This window comes from Bufo bufo, chromosome 2 (genome assembly GCF_905171765.1).
Source record: "Bufo bufo chromosome 2, aBufBuf1.1, whole genome shotgun sequence".
Taxonomy (NCBI): domain Eukaryota; kingdom Metazoa; phylum Chordata; class Amphibia; order Anura; family Bufonidae; genus Bufo; species Bufo bufo.
Window position 1 is genome coordinate 607,754,821 of NC_053390.1, and position 21,919 is coordinate 607,776,739.

The 21,919-nt window shown below is 44.6% G+C and overlaps 1 protein-coding gene across 1 annotated transcript in view; it reads right to left on the reverse strand.

The window, feature by feature from the left end:
- The window catches only part of ANXA5 (annexin A5), a 74,255-nt gene extending 59,500 nt beyond the window's left edge, over positions 1-14,755 (reverse strand). The window contains exons 1-2 of the mRNA XM_040418401.1: positions 14,635-14,755; positions 11,538-11,566 (exon numbers count right to left, since the gene is read on the reverse strand). Of these exons, the coding sequence (XP_040274335.1) occupies positions 11,538-11,540 (3 nt within the window). The 5' untranslated portion in view covers positions 11,541-11,566; positions 14,635-14,755. The remainder of the gene's footprint in view (positions 1-11,537; positions 11,567-14,634) is intronic.
- Between the last annotated feature and the right edge of the window lie 7,164 nt (positions 14,756-21,919).

Consider the following 21,919-nt stretch of genomic DNA (forward strand, 5'->3'; position numbering starts at 1 on the left):
TAAGTTTTACCCAATTATTTCATTTTTAAAACAAAAAAAAGTTTTAGTGTCTCCATAGTCTAAGAGCCATAGTTTTTTTAGTTTTTGGGCGATTATCTTAAGTAGGGTCTCATTTTTTGCGGGATGAGATGACGGTTTGATTGGCACTATTTTGGGGTGCATATGACTTTTTGATCGCTTGCCATTACACTTTTTGTGACGTAAGATGACACAAAATGGCTTTTTTTACACCGTTTTTATTTTTTTACGGTGGTCACCTGAGGGGTTAGGTCATGTGATATTTTTATAGAGCCGGTCGATACGGACGCGGCGATACCTAATATGTATACTTTTTTTATTTATGTAAGTTTTACACAATGATTTCATTTTTGAAACAAAAAAAATGATGTTTTAGTGTTTCCATAGTCTAAGAGCCATACTTTTTTCAGTTTTTGGGCGATTATCTTAAGTAGGGTCTCATTTTTTGCGGGATGAGATGACGGTTTGATTGTTACAATTTTGGCGTACATGCGACTTTTTTGATCACTTTTATTACCTTTTTTTGGGAAGTAAGGTGGGCAAAATTTCAATTTCATCATAGTTTTTTATTTTTTATTTTTATGGCGTTCACCGTTCGGGTAAAGTAACATGACCTTTTTATAGATCAGGTCGTTACGGACGCGGCGATACCAAACATGTGTAGGGAATTTTATTTTTTTAATCAGTGATAAATGTGTTTTTTGATTTTTACTTTTTTTTCACTTTTTTTTACTTTATTTTTGACCCAGACCCACTTGGTTCTTGAAGATCCAGTGGGTCTGATGTCTGTATAATACAGTACAGTACAATATATATTGTTCTGTACTGTATTTTACTTACACTGAACAGATCTATGCTTTCAGCATAGATCTGTTCAGCACCATGGACAGCAGGACGCCAGAGCAGGCGTCCTGTTGCCATGGGAACCTTCCCCGTCTGCTCAGAACTTCGCAGACGGGGAAGGGTGAGCACGGGGCTGCGGGGGGCTGTCTGGGGGCTCTCTCCCTCTCCATCGGGGGGCTGCAAAGGCACAGCAGCCCCCTGACCGGAGAGGGAGGGAGCTTCTTCTTACTGTTAACTTTTTCCATACAGCGGTCCGTACGGACCGCTGTATGGAAAGGGTTAAACGGCTGACATCGCATCACCGATGTCAGCCGTTTATACCAGGGTGCCAGCAATGTGCTGGAACCCTGGTATACCCACTTTACACCAACGATTATGCAATGGGAGGCGGGCGGGCGATCGCGATCCCGCCTGCCGCACCGCCCGCAACACCCCCCCTGCACCTCCCACCGGGCTAAAATCATTCAGAGGTGCAGGGGGGGTGATAAATATATATTTCCGCCACACTAAAGTTTCTGATCGCCGCGGTCAGGGACCGCAGCGATCAGAAACTGCAGAAAGCGCAACAAACCGCAGGTCTGAATTGACCTGCGGCTTGTTGCGATCATCGGGGGGGTCACGGGACCCCCCCGCGCATTTAGCCGAGGTGCCTGCTCAATGATTTGAGCAGGCACCTTGTTCCGATCACAGCCGGCCGCACGGCAGTGATCGGAACAACACATGACGTACCGGTACGTCACGTGTCCTTAAGGACTCGGGAAACATGCCGTACCGATACGTCATGTGTCCTTAAGGGGTTATGGACAGAAGTTTAAGTGAGATTTCTTCCAACGGCTCAAAGGGGGCCTCCATTAGGACTTCTAGCACCAGGTTCAAATCCCATGGGGGAATGGTTGAATGAAAAAATGGGCATTTCCTGAATGCTCCTTTTATGAACCTCTTTATTAATGGAAGGTCTGCCAATTTTACATCAAGGAAGCTACTTAATGCTGAGACTTGTACCTTTATAGTGTTGGGTCCGAGGCCTTATCTAGGCCTGCTTGTAAAAAGTCCAGTATGAGTGGAATATTTGTCTCCTGATTGTAGTATATTCTATCTCCTGCAAACTTTAGGAAGGATTCCCAAGTTCTCTTATAGATTTGAGAGGTAGAGGCCTTTTTACTGCATAGTAAGGTAGATATTACGGAATCTGATAGACCCCTTTGCTGTAAGTGGACCCGTTCACTTTCCAAGCTGTCAAGTGGAGGTTTGCTACCTCTGGATGAAGTACCGGCCCCTGCCGTAGAAGCCCCAGATATGATGGGAGAGACCAGTATTGACCTTCCGACAGATTGTAGAGGAGGGGAAACCAAGACCTTTTGGGCCAAAAATGAGCGATAAATATTAGTTGTGCTTTCTCTTCTATTATTTTCATTAGCACTTTTGGAATTATGTTGTACGGGGGAAAAGCGTACAGGAGATCTTTTGGCCATGGACAAGACAGGGCGTCCACCATCAGTGGGTGGTCCCTGTTGGAGAGGGAACCGAATAACTCGAGCTGTCTGTTTCTGTGGTTTGCGAAGAGATCTACTTTTGGTTGTCCCCATTTGAGTGTTATTTGCCTGAACATGCTGGGATCTAGAGACCACTCTCCCCCTTTCTAGAGCTTCTCTGCTGAGATAATCTGCTATTTCGTTTTCCTCTCCTTTTAGATGGACTGATATCAGGGAATTTATATTCTTCTCTGGCCAGCTGAAAATTTCTCCCGTCAATTCCTGTAGCTTTTTGCTCCTGGTACCCCCTTGTCGGTTCAGGTAGGCTACGGTAGTAGCATTATCGGACAGTATCTTTACATGACGGGTTTTTACGCCCGGTAGATGTGTTAGCGCTTTCCATACTGCCGATAGTTCTCTTACGTTTGAAGAGGCTGCTGACATCTCTGGATTCCAGGAGCCCTGGATTAGATGATTCCCTGTATGGGCACCCCAGCCTCGGCTGCTGGCGTCGGTAGTTATAATAATTTGGTTTATCGGTCGCCAAAAGACTCCTTTTTGGAGGTTCTTTTTTATTTTCCACCATAGGAGAGATATTTTTACCTTTAGTGGGATTTCTACCTTCCTGTTTAGAGAGCCTTGTTCTCAGTCCCAGGTTTCTAGGAGGAACTTTTGAAAGATTCTCGTGTGATGTTGTGCCCATCGCACTGCAGGAATAGTGGATGTTAGAAGACCTAACAGACTCATGATGTCTCTTATGGTTACTTTTTTTGCTTTGCAAATATTGGAGACTTTTTGATCTATATTTATCTGTTTTTCTAGAGGTAGGAAGGACATGAGATTGTGAGAGTAACAGTATCCCTAGAAATTTTTTTAGTTGACTGGGAACTAAGTCGGATTTTTGTATATTTATTAGCCAGCCTAGCTCGGTCAGTTTCTCCTGCACCAGCCGTAAATGATCCTGGAGAACCTGAAGAGATGAGCCCGCTACCAGGAGGTCGTCTAGATATGGGACTACCAGGATACCCTGAAGGTGTAGAAACCCTGTCACTTCGGCTATGATTTTTGAGAAAATTCTTGGGGCGGACGATATCCCAAAGGGCAGGGCCTGAAACTGGAAGTGAAATTCCCGATCTCCTAGAAGAAGGGCTATTCTGAGGTATTTTTGGTAGGCTCTGTGTATGGGCACATGGTAGTATGCGTCCGCAAGGTCTATAGTTACCATGTAACAATCTTTGGGTAGGAGATTTACTGTGGATCTGATTGACTCCATTCTGAATTTTTTGTAGGTCATATGTTTGTTCAGTTTTTTTAAATTGATTATCAACCTGAAGGACTTGTTGGGCTTTTGGATAAGGAATATGGGGGAATAAAACCCCTGCCTCTCCTGACCTTCTGGGACTGGCACAATGACTTCTTTTTGTAAGAGATGATATCTCCGACTCTAAGGCTCGTTGGCTTTCTGGTTTTTTTACAGGCCTGTTGATGAAGAAATGCTCTGGGTGGGGGGGGGGGGTATTGAATTCTAGCTTGTACCCCATGGATATGGTGTTTATAATCCAAGGGGCGGACAAGATCTTCTCCCAAGCTGAGGTAAACTTCCTTAACCTGCCCCCTACTTGATGCCTGCCGTCATTGACTGGCCTTAGAGGTGGACTCAGGGTTAAAAAGAAAACCTCTACCCCTCCCCCTGGAGGATTGCCATCTATTGGTGTTTCCTCTTCTCTTTTGGTCTGTTTTATTGCCCCTTTGGCTACGAAAGGACCGACGTTGTTGGTAGAATTTTGATTCTGCTGGAAACCCTTTCTTTTTGTCAGACGCTTTCTCTAAAATGTCCTCCAGAACAGAACCAAAAAGCTTATCTCCCTCACACGGAATGGCGCATAGCCTATTTTTAGAGCTAGCGTCCCCCGTCCAAGATCTAAGCCACACAGCTCTTCTTGTGGAATTGGAGAGGGCCGCGGATCTAGCAGATAGTTTCACCAGATCCGCTGACGCGTCTGACAGAAAATTACATGCCTGTTTAAGGGTAGGAATTGAAGCTAGGATTTCTTCCCTAGAGGTTCCCACAGCCAGGTGTTCTTCCAATTGGTCTAGCCATATAGATAGGGATCTAGAAGTGCAGGTAGCTGCTATACTGGGCCTGAGCATGGCTGTGTTTGTCTCCCAGGTACGTTTTAAAAGTCCCTCACACTTTTTATCCATGGGGTCCTTAAGCAGGCCCATGTCCTCAAAGGGGAGACACGTCTTTTTGGAAATCCTGGCGACCGGCGCATCAATTCTAGGTGTTTTATCCCATAGGACTGAATCCTCTTCCAGGAATGGGTATTTCCTCTTAAAGGAGACCGGTATTAAATTCTTTTTCTCCGGATCCTTCCATTCCTTTTTGATTAATGTTTTGATATTATTATGGACGGGAAAAACTTTCCTCTTTTTTTCTCCCAGTCCCTGGAACATCTTGTCCTGCACGGACTGAGGCTCCTTGGTCTCTTCAATTTTCATTGTGGCCCTGATGGTTCTTAATAACCTCTCGGTCTCTTCTGGGCTGCAGAGGGGTTTCCCTGATTCCTCCTCAGAGGATCCGGACTCCTCAAGAGACGCTACCTCACCCTCTTCGGAGTCAGGCTCAGGCTGATGAGACACCTGGGATTTTTGCGAGGTGGAGGGCTGAGGAGAGCACGGAGGGAGTCTAGCAACAATTGCTGCATTCACCTCCTCTTTAATCATACTTCGAATGGATTCCAGAAGAGAGGGCGATTCATCCGACACTATCTTGTCCGTACACTTAGGACATAGTGATTTTTTTGTTTTGGAGGGTAGGGACTTTTTACACACAGCACATCTCTTTTTAGAAAAAGAGTCCCCAGATCTTCTGGTGCTGGTATCATGGCCCTGAAAGGTAATTGAATCTATTTTAGGGCATGTCCGTATAGCTACACTACCACCAGCACCACTAGTGAGGGAATGTGGGAAATCGTGTGTAATAATCCACCCCCCCTCCGGATTAAACATAAGGGAAGGAGGCTTACCGGGCTCTGGGCGGCAGGATCCACAGGCTTGCGAGTCTCGGGAGCTTCCACGGGAGTCGACATGACAGCAGGAGAAGCAGGACGCCGACTCCTCGCTTCCCCGCTCTATATCCGCCAGTCCTCTGACGTCACACGCCACCGGAAGTGACGCCGAGGACTGGCGAGCTCACTTCCGCCTGTGCGTGCGCATGTGCGCTTGATCCCTCGTCCCTTCCGACAGAAGGAAAGGAGGCCCGTGGCTGCCTTCACAGACGGACTTATGCCGAAAGTGCAGGGCAGTCCGATACCCCCACCTCTGCACGGCCCTCCCAGACAGGGGAATCCTCCAGGCCGTGCGCTTTACCTCCCGCCGTAGCAGGAGTGGCTTCCACGCGATCCCGAGGACAGGAAACAACAAACTGAAGCAGGTAAGGGGAGGGGGCCTTTTAAACTTAAGCTTCTACGTTGTTTCCTGTCCTGGGGAGGCGGGGACACCCTCCCGGAGTGCCGTTGTGGAGGCGCCGGGGAAAATACCTATTAGTACTACATTATTGGTAATTACCTTTCAACACTGTCCCGGCTCAACCCATCCCACTGCATCAAACCTGTGAGAGGTGGATAGGTTTACAGGTGGGGCCCCTAGAGGAGAACCAATGGCTAAATTTGAGAAACTTTGGGCTCCTTGGATCGAGCCAAGTGGCTCGGCGTCTGCATTCCCTTTATTTGGTGGAGGCGAGCTATGCCAGCACCCACCGAAACAATAGTTGTAAACCTCATTGTTAATTTCCCGTGTACTGGAGGGGAGGTGCATATGTACTTACTATTGCTGTGACGGCGACATCACAATATGGGACTGTGGTGGATGGAGAGCATCTTCTGGACATTTTGAGGGGGGGGGGGTTATGTTTTGTTAATTTATCAAAATATTTTTAAAAATACTAAATAAAAAAAAAGTTACATGGTTTCTTAAGTAAGGTTGTTGTTTCACATAGTTTTCATAACTCCTGTTCAGTGCTATGGGACTTATGGAAGCAGCACAGCAAAGTGAGCTCAGCTGTTCTGCTAGGCCAACTCTCACATCCCAAATCCAATGGACTGCATGCCCCTCCCTATTCTATGGATAAGTGCAGGCGGGACTTGTATCCAGACATTTATGGCATATTTCTTATTCAAATTCTTGTATTTCAAAGCAATCCTCAGAACAGAAGGAGGCCAGTATGCATAGTATGTGACATGACTGAAATTCTGCCACAGGCCATTGGGTCTAGATAAAGGAGTGGTGTTCTCAAAGAGGTTACTGTACATCTCTGTATTATAGCATGGCGCTGCTTGATTTTATCAGTTCAAGAGTGCCTTGTCTTCCCGCGTTAAACTTGTTTCATTCATCAGTGGAAAATTAAAATGATGCCAGCTCTATGTAGTGGACCAACTCGTCTTGGACTAATGTGGTCCGCTGTATACACTGGGGTCAGGAAGACTTTTACAGGAGCTCTGACAGACATGATGCATTATCCCTTCCCATCTCCCTGTAGTAATGATTCTTCATGCATAATATATACACCACTATCTGATGCTAATTTACTGTCGAAGACCGATAGATACAGTATATGTAAAAACAAGCTAAGGAGGCCACAATGAGTATAGTATGTGTTCCAACTCTTATATAATACTGAAGAACAGGACTGCAGGATGAGTACTCAAGGGATTCCCAGTCCTGACATAGTCCCATAGTAACAAGCTCAAATATCACGTAGATCAGGACAATTACCAGTACTGCCCAAAATAGTAACATTAAATCACCTGCGGTCTTGAAAATAAACGGTACACTCCCGCAATTACATGATACCACAATAAAGAAAAAGAGTGCTAAACACACCGGTATGAGAAAATACAAATCAATTTTATTCAATATCCATAAAAGACATACATGATACATATTATAAGACAATAAATGAGCAGGGACAACCACAATCCTGCATCACACTGCTACCTGCCCCATCCATTGGACGGACGTAAATGGATCTCCATATATGTGATATATAAATAATCAATTATCCCAAAGGATATAATACCAGGAGCATGGAGAATCTATAGCAAAGGTGCGCTTGCCTCAATACACCGGTGTGCATGAATATCAAAATAGCAGACACAAGATCCGAAAATACAAGGTAAAGCAGGTGTATAGGGCTACATACCAACAGAGCAGGGACAGGTATCAGGGCAATGGCGCTCCTCAACGCGCGTTTCGCGTATAGTTTGCTTCCTCAGGAAGCAAACTATACGCGAAACGCGCGTTGAGGAGCGCCATTGCCCTGATACCTGTCCCTGCTCTGTTGGTATGTAGCCCTATACACCTGCTTTACCTTGTATTTTCGGATCTTGTGTCTGCTATTTTGATATTCATGCACACCGGTGTATTGAGGCAAGCGCACCTTTGCTATAGATTCTCCATGCTCCTGGTATTATATCCTTTGGGATAATTGATTATTTATATATCACAGATATGGAGATCCATTTACGTCCGTCCAATGGATGGGGCAGGTAGCAGTGTGATGCAGGATTGTGGTTGTCCCTGCTCATTTATTGTCTTATAATATGTATCATGTATGTCTTTTATGGATATTGAATAAAATTGATTTGTATTTTCTCATACCGGTGTGAGGTACCAAAATAGTAACATGTTACTTTTACAGAAAACATACACAGTGGAAAATGCTTCTGACACAATGGCTTTTCTAACAAGACTTCATAAACTCCCTGCCAAGGACATGCCATAAAGAAATCAGTGCATCTTCTCACAAAATACAGACAAGGGTCTTTATACCGTATGTAGTAAATTCTAGATAAAAAAAATAAAAATATTTTCTATATATATTAATAATAATCTCAAATACACATTACTAAACATTCTTAAAATATATTTTTGAAGGGGTTCTCTGGGATTTTGATATTGATGGCCTATCCATAGGATAGGTCATCGTTATGAAATCAGCGGTGTCCAAACCCCAGGCATCCCCACCAATCAGCCATGCGAGGATGCCGCAGCACTCACTGGAGCTCCTATGAGCGCCTCATCCTCCTACGTTCACTGCATAGCGCCTGTGCTTGGAATTGCAGCTCAGCCCCATTCACTTGAATGAGACTAAGCTCCTAGGCCATGTGACCGATGAACGTAACATCACATGGCCTAGAAAGAAGTGCTCACGTACTGCCAGGAGTCGAACCCCCACTAATCTCATATGGATAACCTATTCTGATGAAGAAAGGAAAAAAAAAAAAAAAACACAACATCCAATAATCCCAAAAAAGTTTGAAGAACACTCATAAAATATATGCAGTTTTATTAATACATAAAATATACACAAAAATAACATAAGGCACACAGTCATGGGAAGACGGGGAACCCTGTGTAGTGGGGAAATAATCCCCACCCTCACACGTACCGCACTAACAAGGAAACAGACCAGAAAATCCGAAAATAGTCAACCACACACAATGGGTCCAATATAGAGTACCTAAATATAACTAGATACATATCCAAATAAATGGATGTGAATTGTATCCACTTCAGTTTCAAGGTGAGCCATCAAAAACGATGGCCAGCCTATAATTACTAACGAGCAAGAGGTCTGGTCACAGCTGTGTAAAAATATGAACAGAGCAAAGGCCCGGCAATGGTAGGTATACTGTGACAATCACTGATACATGATCACATAGGAATGCATCAATTACCCATGATGTGTGGAAGCGCCGGATGTCTGGGCAGAGCAGTGACCTATTCTGACGATAGGCCATCAATCCCAGAGAACCCCTTTAACATAAAAGAAAAGGTCATTTTCTGATGACATATAACCTTTACGTGGGGCATAGTGCGAGACCTTTGTGTTGCCCTTTCCAGACCTTTTCTGTCTGGATTCATCCATTCAGTTCTTCAGCTGAATGGGGCTGAGCTGCGATACTAGACACGTGGACGGGTTTGGTGCCGTTTCTTGAAATTCATAGAAACTGGCATTGAACTACGTGATCCCTGAGAGTGTTCATATAAAACTGCTACACAGTGACACCGTTCGCTGCTAAAGTCAAACAATTTCATTATGAAACGAGTGTGGATTTTCTTCCCTAGCATTATTTGCACTGCTAATGAGGAAGGCTCATGGACACAAGCACCGACGGGGTTACTGATCACAGCCAGCAGCCGTGGGCAACGTCTCGCTCATATGACCAGGCACATTGCCCTAGTTACGTAGCTCGGCCTCCTCCGAGAAGTTTTTTTTTTTTTTTTTTTTTTGGAGGGGAGGTGGTTTCACTACAGAGAGTGAAAATAATACTGGAAAGAGGAAAGAGCTGAACACGTCAACATTTGTCGAGCTCCGCGGACGTCTTCGATACAGAAGGAAATCCTCTGGTTATGATAACATATCACAGAGCTAAGAAGCTGCATTTTCATCTAACAGCCAGCATTAAATACAAGTCCTGGAGTTGTCTTTTTCCATCAAACTGAGAAATATTTAATAGAAAATTTGTCAATTTTTCCATAAAACATTAGGAGAAGGCTGCTCTGAATAAGAAGTCAACCTAGTAACACAGGGGGAAGATTTATGAAACTGGTGTAAAGGAAAACTGGCTTACTTGCCTATAGCAACCAATCAGATGACACCGTTCATTTTTCAGAGCTCCTTTGGTAAATGAAAAGGAGAAGCTGATTGGTTGCTATGGGCAACTAAGACAGTTCTACTTTACACCAGGTTGATAAATCTCCCCCATAGTTTGTAAGGCTGAAGAAAGACATCTGTCCATCCAGTTCAGCCTGTTCAACCTCATTCTAAGGGCTCACACGACCGCAATTTTGCGGACCCATTAATTTCAATAGGGCCGCAAAAGATGCGGACAGCACATCATGTGCCCAGCGAAAAAAAAAAAAAAAAAAAGACAGAACACGCCCTATTCTTGTAAATTGCGGAACACACACGGGTGGTATCCTTGTTTTGCGGATCCGCAAAATATGGATGTGTGCATGAGCCCCACAGGATAGGGGATAACTATTATATTGGGGGGGGGGGGGGGGGGGAAGGGGGGGAACCTTCCACTGTGCCCACACAAATCATAGGACTAGTGAAATGTCCAACTTGTGTACAGTTGTTCTGATTTATTACCTATGAGTTACCTACGATTGTGACTGAAAACGAGAGTAAAGAAACAGGGGTTTTGCAGTAGCTTAATATTAACAAACTTTAGGTCATTAGTGTCAGAGGGGCAGGGGTCCAACTCCTGGCACCCGTGCCAATCAGCAGTTTGTAGGGGTAGCAGCGCTTATGCAGGGACTGCTTCCTCTTCAAAAATACCTGCGCATCTTCTTGTAGAGGCAGCGCAGTGTAATTACAACTGCTCTGTCCTATTGAAGTGAATGGGACAAGCAGTTGTAATTACATTGCACTGCCGTTGCAATGCAAAGGAGACAACGCACAGGTAATTTTGAAAAGAAAGCAGTGCTTGCATGAGCACCGCTACTCCTACTAACAGCTGATCGGTGGGGCTGCCAGGAGCTGGAACCCCACTGATCTGATATTGATGATCTATCCTGATGATAGGTCACAATATTAAGCCCCTGCACAACCCCTTTAACTATGGCCTCATGTGCACAGCTTTATGACATCTACATAAAAGTTCCATATTGCAGGGAGCCATATTACGATACAGATAAAGGTCTATGGGGCCCTTATTTTGCCTCTGCGAGTCTTTGATTTCACACAAAGGCCTTTCTTTGATTGGTATGGAATCTGACAAACATGAATCATGCCGTGTTGCATCAGATACTGTATTACAGAGAAATGCTTCTAGGGTGGAATAAGTACATAATACAGAGGTAAACAGAAGAACCAGCGCTCTGAGTTCCTACAGCCCCATAGTAGGGGGCCAAAGGACGCCACATGCCAATGAACAGGTTGTGTGCATGAGCCCTAAAGCTATCCATACACGCAAAGGCATTCTGTTTTAGACTGCAATAACTTTTTAGGACGTTCACATTCATCAAGGTATTTCCAATATGCAATTGGCAAGAAAAACCCAGACCGACTCTGGTCCAACTCTGGTCTTCTAACACAGGTCGGCACAGATTTTATATCCTTATTTTTGTGACCAAGCAATACACAAACTCGTTTGATCTGACTTTCTCATTAATGAAGTAGAGACAGCTCACCATTTTGCTTCTGGATGCTTTTTCCGGAGCTGCAAAGAGAAGAACAATCGACGTTAGATGAAAATATGCTACAGCCATTGTCTTAAATCAAGGCCATGGATGTAAACCTACATCACTGGCAGATGACCAGCTGTGAGACAAAGAATGCAAAGTGCAGACTTGCTTATTAACAGGAAACTCCGCCAATTACTCAAGAATACAAAGTATGTATAGTGTATTAATATACTCACAAGCTTGCATATTGATGCTTGACCAACATCATCTTTTCTGGGCAGTAGATCACCCTGTGTAAACAGCCATCTCCTGCCCAAAAACAATGAATCTGTATGGAGATGAGCGACTACAGTAGTGATCGCTCATCCCCTACAAAGGAGATGATTGCTGTGTGGAAATGCAGCTCTCACCTCCGCTGACATGAAGGCAATTATCGGGACAGAATGGTTCATTCTCCATAACTTCCTGTGTAAAGGGACCTTTAGGCCCCAGCAGAGCTCACACCATAGCTAGTCATTACAGAAATCATTTCATCCTCCGCTGTATTGTGTTCAGATGCACCTAGGTTTAAATGACAGTAATAGGACACCTACATGGAGAGCAGTCAAACAACCTTGCTTTCCAGTCAGATGTATTGCACCGACTCATGTTAAAGCTGGATGAAGGGTCTATTAAAATGACTATCTACTTTCCAGTCCACAATATGCGGATCAACGAAAAATACAGATGACAGTAGTGTGACGTCCATGTTGCATCGTTTTTTGCAGACGTTGTAACAATGACTATTCTTGTCCGCAAAACAGACAAGAATAGGGCATGTTCTTTTTTGCGGGTCCAAGGAACAGACGTACGGATGCGGACAGCACACGATGTGCCATCTGCATTTTTTTGTGGCCCCACTGACATGAATGGGTGCGCATCCGATCTGCAAAAAATTGCAGAGCCAAAATACGCTCATGTGAATGGGGCGTAAATATTACTATAAAGGCTGTGGCTAAAAGGACAGACTTCAGCACCGATAACTAACTGTGAGGCAACTTCCTAACATACTGTAGTCTGATCTTGAGAACTTCACAAGGGGAAGAGGGGTAGTATTTATATACACAATCATATATGGATATGGGAAAGATTGACAGGATCCCAGGTAGGCAACTATTGCCCATCCAGTGGATTCACAGTCCCCATAATTTGGAATTGGGACCATATTTTGAAGATGGTCCAACAAAGTAAGATTTACTCACAATCTGGGTGTAGTAGTGTCCCACTGCATCAAATACGTTTAAAAGGTTTACCCAACAGTATATGCTATATGGATAAAAGTATCATTGAATTCAGGTGTTTTATTCACTCCTATCCAGCACCTAGCCCTGCAATCTGCCTTTACTTACATTTGTGAAAGAATGGCTCGTTCTAATGAATTTGAGCATGGTGCTGTAATAAGCCACCATTACAAGTCAGTTCATGAAATTTCTTCCCTCATAGATATTCTATGATCAACTGTTAGTGGTGTTATTGTAAAGTGGAATTAAGAACCACAGCACGAAGTAGTAGACCACATAATGATACAGAGGGGGAGTCACCGAATGCTGGAGCGTATAGTGCATGAAAGTCGCCAAAACTCTGCCCACTCCAACCGATGAGTTTCAAACTTCCTCTGGCATTAACATCAGCAAAAATAAAACTGTGTTGGGAGCTTCATTGCATGCGTTTCCACGAGGAGCAGCTACATGCAAGCCTTACATCACCAAGCATCAAATGACTTGGTCTGAAGCACACTACCACTGGACTCTGGGGAAGTGGAAAAGTATTCTGTGGAGTGATGAATCACACTTCTCTATGTGGCAGTCTGATGGGCGATTCTGGGTTTGGCAAATGCCAGACCGTTATTTGCCTCACAGCATTGTGCCAACTTTAAAGATTGGTAGAGGAGGGTTAATGCTATGTATGGGTTTTTTTTTTGTTTAGTGTTTTTTTTTTTTTTTTAGGGGTTGGTCTAGGCCCCTTAGACCAAGTACATGGAAATCTTAATGCTTCATCATCAGTGATGGTCAGTTCGCAGTGTTCGCCAGTGAACACATGCGGGCTGCCGTCTTTAGTAAGGTAGACTCACCCCTCCGACGATGCACAGGTAAGCCCTTACCTGTGCCGGTCTGAAATCATATGCAGTCACCGGGAGCAGGCAGCTCCGAGAACAGCCGCCGGGGGCCTTCATCGGGCTGCATCGCCAGACGAGTGAGTCTACCTTACTAAAGATGGCAGCTCGCATGTGTTTGCTGGCGAACACTGCGAACTGATCATCATTGTTCATCATACCAAGTCATTTTGGTCAATTGTATACTTCCAACATTGGGGAAAGCCCTTTTCTGTTCCAGCATGACTGTGCCCCAGTGCACAAAGCAACGTCCATAAAGGCAGCGTTAGGGGAGTTTGGTGTGGACAAACAGAGCCCTGACTTCAACCCCATCAAACACCTTTGGGATGAACCAGAACAGAGATTGCTAGCTAGGCCCTGTCCTCCAACATCAGTGTCTGACCTCCCAAATGTTCTTCTGAATGAATGGGCATAAATTCCTAAAGACACCCTCAAAATTCTTGTAGAAAGCCTTACTAGAAAAGTGATATTTGTTTTAGCTGCAAATGGGGGGGGGGGGGGTACGATGACTCTGTAATAATGCCTATGAACTTAGATTAGGCATAAAAGCTCCTGTGGGTGTCCCAATACTTTTGTCCATATAGTGCCGGCACTCCGACTGTGGTAGAACTACAACTCCCAAGATGCACATTTGCTTGGCTGTTCTCAGAACTCCATATAAATGAATGAAGTATGCTGGGAGTCATCGTTTCACCACAGCTGGAGTGCTGGAGGTTAGCCATTCCGGATATATCAGTATTACATGTGATACACTTTTCTTTAGAAAGTATTCCATGACAAAAAAAATATCTGAGTATGAAAACTTGTAGCCTAAACTCTTCCGAACAGCACAAAGCTCTACAGCTATTAGAGTACAGCATTACTGCTCGTTTCTCAAACTTAAGTGCCTGCCTAGTCAGACCGACATCTAACACCCTGAAACCGAAACAGATGCTGTAAAAGGGTACTTACTGCTATTTCTGAGAAGTAACAAGCAGGGAGATGCTCCTGATCAACCCAGTCTGCAGACAGCAAGCAGAGACAGAGACAGACCAGAGTGGAAGAGAAGTGATCCCTCTCTGACACACCCTAGATCACTAGTACTGCCCCCACTGCTCAGCCCATCATACTCACATTTCCTGCCCTTTTTAACTATTTAAGTAACATTTGTCAGTTTTCATTGGCGGCTGCTCTTTTGTACAATACATGTCTGTCATGGAGTGATTTGTGTTCACAGGTTCATATTTCCTGAAGAAGTCGAGTATAGCTGAGAAACAATGCAACTATCACATCCAGAACACCGGAAACTACTACAAATGAAGCACCTCCCCAGACCTGTTTCCTTAACCTGGCCCCTTCTACTAGCTGCCTACCAGCGCAGCCACTAATAGGTTACGCTCAGCTGAGCAAGAATACATGTTCACTAATTACACTTATAAGGGCTCATGCACACGGCCGTAGCCCGTTTTGCGGTCTGCGAATTACGAATCCGCAAAACACGGATACCGGCCGTGTGTGCTCCGCAGTACATAAATAGAACAGTCCTATCCTCATCCATAAAACGGACAAGAATACCGTAGGACATGTTCTAATTTTTTTGGGTGCCCTGAAACGGACAAACAGATGCAGACAGCACACAGTGTGTTGTCCGCATCTTTTGCGTTGCCATTAAAAATGAATGGGTCCGAATCCAATCCGCAAAAAAAAAAATGTTGTTGTGCATGAGCCCTACCACATACTCTTAAAGGGATATTCCAGAATTTTAATACTAATGGCTAGGGATGAGCGAATCGACTTCGGATGAAACATCCGAAGTCGATTCACATTAAACTTCATTCTATTACTGTACGGAGCAGGAGCTTCGTACAGTATTACAATGTAATGGCTCCGGTGAGCCGAAGTTATTGCTAAGACTTTGTGTAATAACTTAATAAATTAATTTGTACTGTAAAAAAACATTTCCCGAACTCGGGTTTGGTTCCAAGTGGTACAGTATTAGGCTACTTTCACACTGGCGTTTTGGCTTTCCGTTTGCGAGATCCGTTCAGGGCTCTCACATGCGGTCCAAATCGGATCAGTTTTGCCCTAATGCATTCTGCATTAGGGAAAAGGATCCGCTCAGAATGCATCAGTTTGCCTCCGTTCCGTCTCCATTCCGCTTTGAAGGCGGACATCAAAACGCTGCTTGCAGTCCATCTGATGAAACTGAGCCAAACGGATCCGTTTTCACTGACACACAATGTAAGTCATTGGGGACGGATCCATTTTCACTGACACAATCTGGCACAATAGAAAACGGATCCGTCCTCCATTGACTTTCAATAGTATTCAAGACGGATCTGTCTTGGCTATGTTACAGATAATACAAACGGATCCGTTCTGAACGGATGCAGACGGCTGTATTATCTGAATGGATCCGTCCATGACGGATCCGCACAAAACGCGAGTGGAAAGTAGCCTTAGAACGAAGTTTTATGCAAATCGACTTTGGATGTTTCAACTGAAGTCGATTTGCTCATCCCTACTAAGGCTAGGTCTACACGACGACATTTGTCGCCCGACAAATAGGGCGCAACATTTGTCGCGCAACATTTTGTTGCACCAATGTCGCGCGACAATTTTTATAATGACAGTCTATGGTGTCGCACTGCAACATGCGACATGCTGCGACTGCGACGCAACAGTCGCAGAAAAATCCATCTCGATGGATTTTCTGCGACTGTTGCGTCGCTGTCACAGCATGTTGCATGTTGCAATGCGACACCATAGACTGCCATTATAAAAATTATCGCGCGACATTGGTGCATCAAAATGTTGCGCGACAAATGTCGTCGTGTAGACCTAGCCTAATGGCCTGTCCTCAGGACAGGCCATCAATATCTGATCCAGTGATTAGCTGTTTCAGAACAGCTCTGAAACCGGAATTACACAGCTCCATCCATCCTATAGTGGACAGAACTGGTAACTGTGGCACTGCTCCTATTTATGTGAATGGGAGCAGCAATCAAGTAGCCAGTTCCATCCACTGCATAATGGACGGAGCTGTGTAGTCCCAGCACAATCTCAGGAGCTACTCTGAAACTGGACAACACTTTTAGGCTATATGCACACGACCGTTGTGGGTTTTGCGGTCCACAAATTGCGGATCCGCAAAACACGGATGGCGTACGTGTGCGTTCCGCAATTTGCGGAACGGCACGGACAGCCTTTAATATAACTGCCTATTCTTGTCCGCCAGGTCTACATAAGGGGGAGTGGCATAGGCAGGGAAGGGACGGTCCGGCAGGCCCATCTCATTTATCATTTTCTACGCCTGTTTTAGGCTTAAAAAATGTTCTAAATATACACAAGGGAGCTGACGTAGATTTAGACCGGCGGTGGATGCACCGAAGTTATGTAGAGGCCGGCACCTCTACATAAGCGCAAGCGCAAAGGGGGATTAAGACCGGCGTCTAAAATGTCGGTCTTAATAAATGACCCCCACAAATGTCTGCACACCCTGGGGCACATTTACTAAGGGACTTATGACTATTTTAGGCTGAAAATAGTTGCAAGTCCCCTTTTTTACGCCGTTTCCATAAGTGGGGCGTGATGGGGCAAGGGCATCTCGAGGGCCGAGCCGTCACTGGGACTCCAGCCCCAGCAAATTCACTAACGTTTACACCTGGAAACAGTGCCAGAAAACTGGCATGAATAGGTTTATAAATCCCCCCCAATGTGTGTTGAGAACTTCATAAGATGGTACCGACCAACAGCAAATATGTGGCTACAGCGTTTTTTTTGTTAAAAAAAAGCCATAAAAATGGCTCTAAAATAGCCATGGACAATTTTTTCTGTGGGACCCCCAACCACCTGTACGCAGAAATCTCTCCCTGTGTGTGGCTCCCATGTAATATCCATGTCAGAAAAATGATGGATTGTTCACATGGCTAAAATTCATGGCAAAAAAAATCAGCAGATCAATAGCTGGATACAAGTAGACGTGTATTTTGGTGTGTATGTCCGTTCTGGAAAGGATAGAACATGTCCTATTCTTGGCCGGGACCTGCGCCAAGACTGTACAGAGTGAGTCTGCACAAGGAGTTTTTTCTGTGCTGGAAAAAAAACTGATGTGGAATCAGCGTCATGATTTTCTAGGATGCGTTTTTTATTCCGATGTGTTTTTTTTTATGTTGTTTTGATGTGGTTTTTTTTTATCCTGCCCATTTCAATGGGAATTCTGGACGCGGATTACAACGCAGAATTTGCATCAAGACCGCAAGCAGGGAAAAAACCCATATGAATGAACGAGCCATTTCCCCATTGAACTCAATGAAGACAAATTTCGATCATTTTCAGCGTGCAGAATCTGCGCCAAATTCCACATCAAGAGTATATGTAAACATACCATTTAGCTAAAAACTGCACGCCGGAAAGGTTTCAGCCACATCATTGGCACAACATCTAAAACCAGCCTGAACCACGGCCCTAATAATAATAAACTAGTTGGTGACCCCCCACCCCCCCCCCCCCACCCATCTTCCAAACATCTGATCAGTGGAACCAAATGGATTTACATTGCTGTAAAAAAGGTCATGTCAAATCCACGTTTCCACATATTTTTCTAATCCACCCTGCCTACTGTCGCTTTAAGGAGGACCCGTCACCACTGCTGACTGCCTAAATCATACATTTCCAGCAGAAGTAACAAGAGGAACTGTTATTTCACGGAGAATAGACGTATTTACTAAAATAGATAAGTCAAGAGTGGTGGCTGGTCCCCTAATTAGTCCCAGGAAAGATATCTGTCCCCTAATGAGACAGTGACACTGTGATCTGAGAACTACTCAAAGCAAGTCTTCCATCTCATTCATCATGGCCTTGGCACACATCTGCCCTTTACACCAACAGCGGTTCTATGGAAAGCTGAACTTGTGTTTTTCTAGGTTTCAGCCGCTCTCCTTTTACTACAATTGTTACAAATGTGCCTATATACAGAACATTGTGAGAAGAGCACTTAAATATGCTAAAGCAATATGCATCTATGAATTCCTTGTAAGTTCACCATGAACTAAATGATTTTGAAGCCAAAGGAGAAACCATGACTCTAAGTGGTCATGAGTCACCACACACAATTCATCTGCTGTAACGGGTGTGTCCTGCCTTTATGTGTAATCAGAGGGAAAAATAGAGGAAATGTAGAAATAAGCAAGTAGTTTATAACTGGCAAATTTATTCAAATTTAAAGGGGTGGCGTAAAAAGCCAGTCTTAGTAAATGTGCCCCATTAACTTCAATAGAAGTAGTGCAGTAGTAACAAGGTCCAAGGTTGATGGTGCTGTGTAGTATCTGCACTGACCTCCAGCAACAGAGCTGCACCCGAACAGCGGATTGGTGGGGTTCGGCATTGAGGAGCTGGCAGTGGAACACAGAGGGGCTTGGGCCTACCCTTGGGGCACTTAACCACCTCAGCTCCCCTAGCTTAAACACCCTTAATGACCAGACCACTTTTTACACTTCTGACCTACACTACTTTCACCGTTTATTGCTCGGTCATGCAACTTACCACCCAAATGAGTTTTACCTCCTTTTCTTCTCACTAATAGAGCTTTCATTTGGTGGTATTTTATTGCTGCTGACATTTTTTTTTTTTTTGTTATTAATCGAAATTTCAGTTGTAAATTATTTTTTTTTAAAACGACATCCATATATAAATTTTTCTCTAAATTTATTGTTCTACATGTCTTTGATAAAAAAAAAATGTTTGGGTAAAAAAAAATGGTTTGGGTAAAAGTTATAGCGTTTGCAAACTATGGTACAAAAATGTGAATTTCTGCTTTTCTGACTTTCTGAGCACCTGTCATATTTCCTGAGGTTCTACAATGCCCAGACAGAAGAAAAACCCCACAAATGACCCCATTTCGGAAAGTAGACACCCTAAGGTATTCGCTGATGGGCATAGTGAGTTCATAGAACTTTTTATTTTTTGTCACAAGTTAGCGGAAAATGATTATTTATTTTTTTTCTTCCCCAAAGTCTCATATTCCACTAACTTGTGACAAAAAATAAAAACTTCCATGAACTCACTATGCCCATCACGAAATACCTTGGGGTGTCTTCTTTCCAAAATAGGGTCACTTGTGGGGTAGTTATACTGCCCTGGCATTTTAGGGGCCCAAAGTGTTTGCCAAAGTATATGAACACCGCCGCCTCCTCAGCTCATATGCCTCGGCAAACATATCTTTTACTGCAGAGGAGAAATCTCGTCTTGCAGCGCCGCATACACTGACTTTTGTGTTATCTGACAGCAGCGCAATGCTTCTGTCAGAATGCACATCAGTGCTGCAGCTGGTTCATCGGTTGGTCCACCTGGAAGGTAAAAAAAACAAAACAAAAAAGAAAAAACCAGGCCGCAACGCAATAAATTTATTAACTTTATAATAACTTTTGAACAGAACATATAAACTTTATTTAACTTTTTGAACTGAACGTTAACTTTTTTGCTTACCGGTGTTTTTTTTTTTTACCTTTATAGGACAAACCTCTCCTTCCCCATGGGACAATGTGCAAAGCGCAAATCGCCCAAAGATGTGGCGAAGTACATTATGCACTTTATCCCAGGTGAAAGGAGAGGTTTGCAGCAGCTGTGAGTAAAAGGGCCCTAATAGCCCTGTGTGCCTGCCCTGTGAGATGCAATGCCTATGCTAAGTGTACCTGTGTGTGGTACTTCCAGAAACACTCCCCTAAGCATAGGGCAGGGTGGTCAGGGCAGTCAGGACAGAAATAGCAGGTGTCACGGCTTATTCCACTCCTGCTACAGACACGACATTTTTTTCGGGGTGACGGTTGGGTTGAGGTACCAACAACGACATTGGGGAAATGTCGCTCGTGTAGATGGCTCACTACACTGGTGGTTGGGGCCACGGAACCTCCTGGATACAGGAGGTTCTCGATGATCTCTTCATGAAATTTGAGGAAGGATCCTGTTCTCCCAGCCTTACTGTAGAGAACAAAACTATTATATGCAGCCAATTGAATCAAATATACAGACACCTTCTTATACCAGCGTCTGGTGCGTCGGGAAACTAAATAGGGAGCCAACATCTGGTCATTGAAGTCCACCCCTCCCATGAGCGCATTATAGTCGTGGACTGAAAGGGGCTTTTCAATGACACTGGTTGCCCGTTCAATTTGTATTGTCGTGTCTGCGTGAATGGAGGAGAGCATGTAAACGTCACGCTTGTCTCTCCATTTTACCGCGAGCAGTTTTTCGTTACACAAGGCAGCCCTCTCCCCCCTTGCAAGACGGGTGGTAACGAGCCGTTGGGGGAAGCCCCGGCGACTAGGTCGCACAGTGCAACAGCAGCCAATCTGTTCTAGGAACAAATGCCTGAAGAGGGGCACACTTGTGTAAAAATTGTCCACATAAAGATGGTACCCCTTGCCAAATAAGGGTGACACCAAGTCCCAGACTGTCTTCCCACTGCTCCCCAGGTAGTCAGGGCAACCGACCGGCTCCAGGGTCTGATCTTTTCCCTCATAGATCCGAAATTTGTGGGTATAGCCTGTGGCCCTTTCACAGAGCTTATACAATTTGACCCCATACCGGGCGCGCTTGCTTGGGATGTATTGTTTGAAGCCAAGGCGCCCGGCAAAATGTATAAGGGACTCGTCTACGCAGATGTTTTGCTCAGGGGTATACAAATCTGCAAATTTCTGGTTGAAGTGGTCTATGAGGGGCCGAATTTTGTGGAGCCGGTCAAAAGCTGGGTGGCCTCTGGGACGAGAGGTGCTGTTGTCGCTAAAGTGCAGGAAACGCAGGATGGTCTCAAAACGTGTCCTGGACATAGCAGCAGAGAACATGGGCATGTGATGAATTGGATTCGTGGACCAATATGACCGCAATTCATGCTTTTTGGTTAGACCCATGTTCAGGAGAAGGCACAGAAAAAGTTTAATTTCGGAAACTTGGACTGGTTTCCACCGGAAAGGCTGGGCATAAAAGCTTCCCGGGTTGGCGGCTATAAATTGAGTGGCATACCGATTTGTTTCTGCCACGACTAAGTCCAAGAGCTCCGCAGTCAAGAACAGCTCAGAAAATCCCAGTGCCGAACCGATCTGAGCTGTCTCAACCCGAACTCCAGACTGGGCGGTGAAAGGGGGAACTACAGGTGCGGCTGAAGTTGGGGACTGCCAAAGAGACTACCCAAGAAAAAAAGCAAGCCTGTCTTACAAATGGGAGGCTAGCGAAGTACCGGAGGCCGCTGCGATTTATAAAA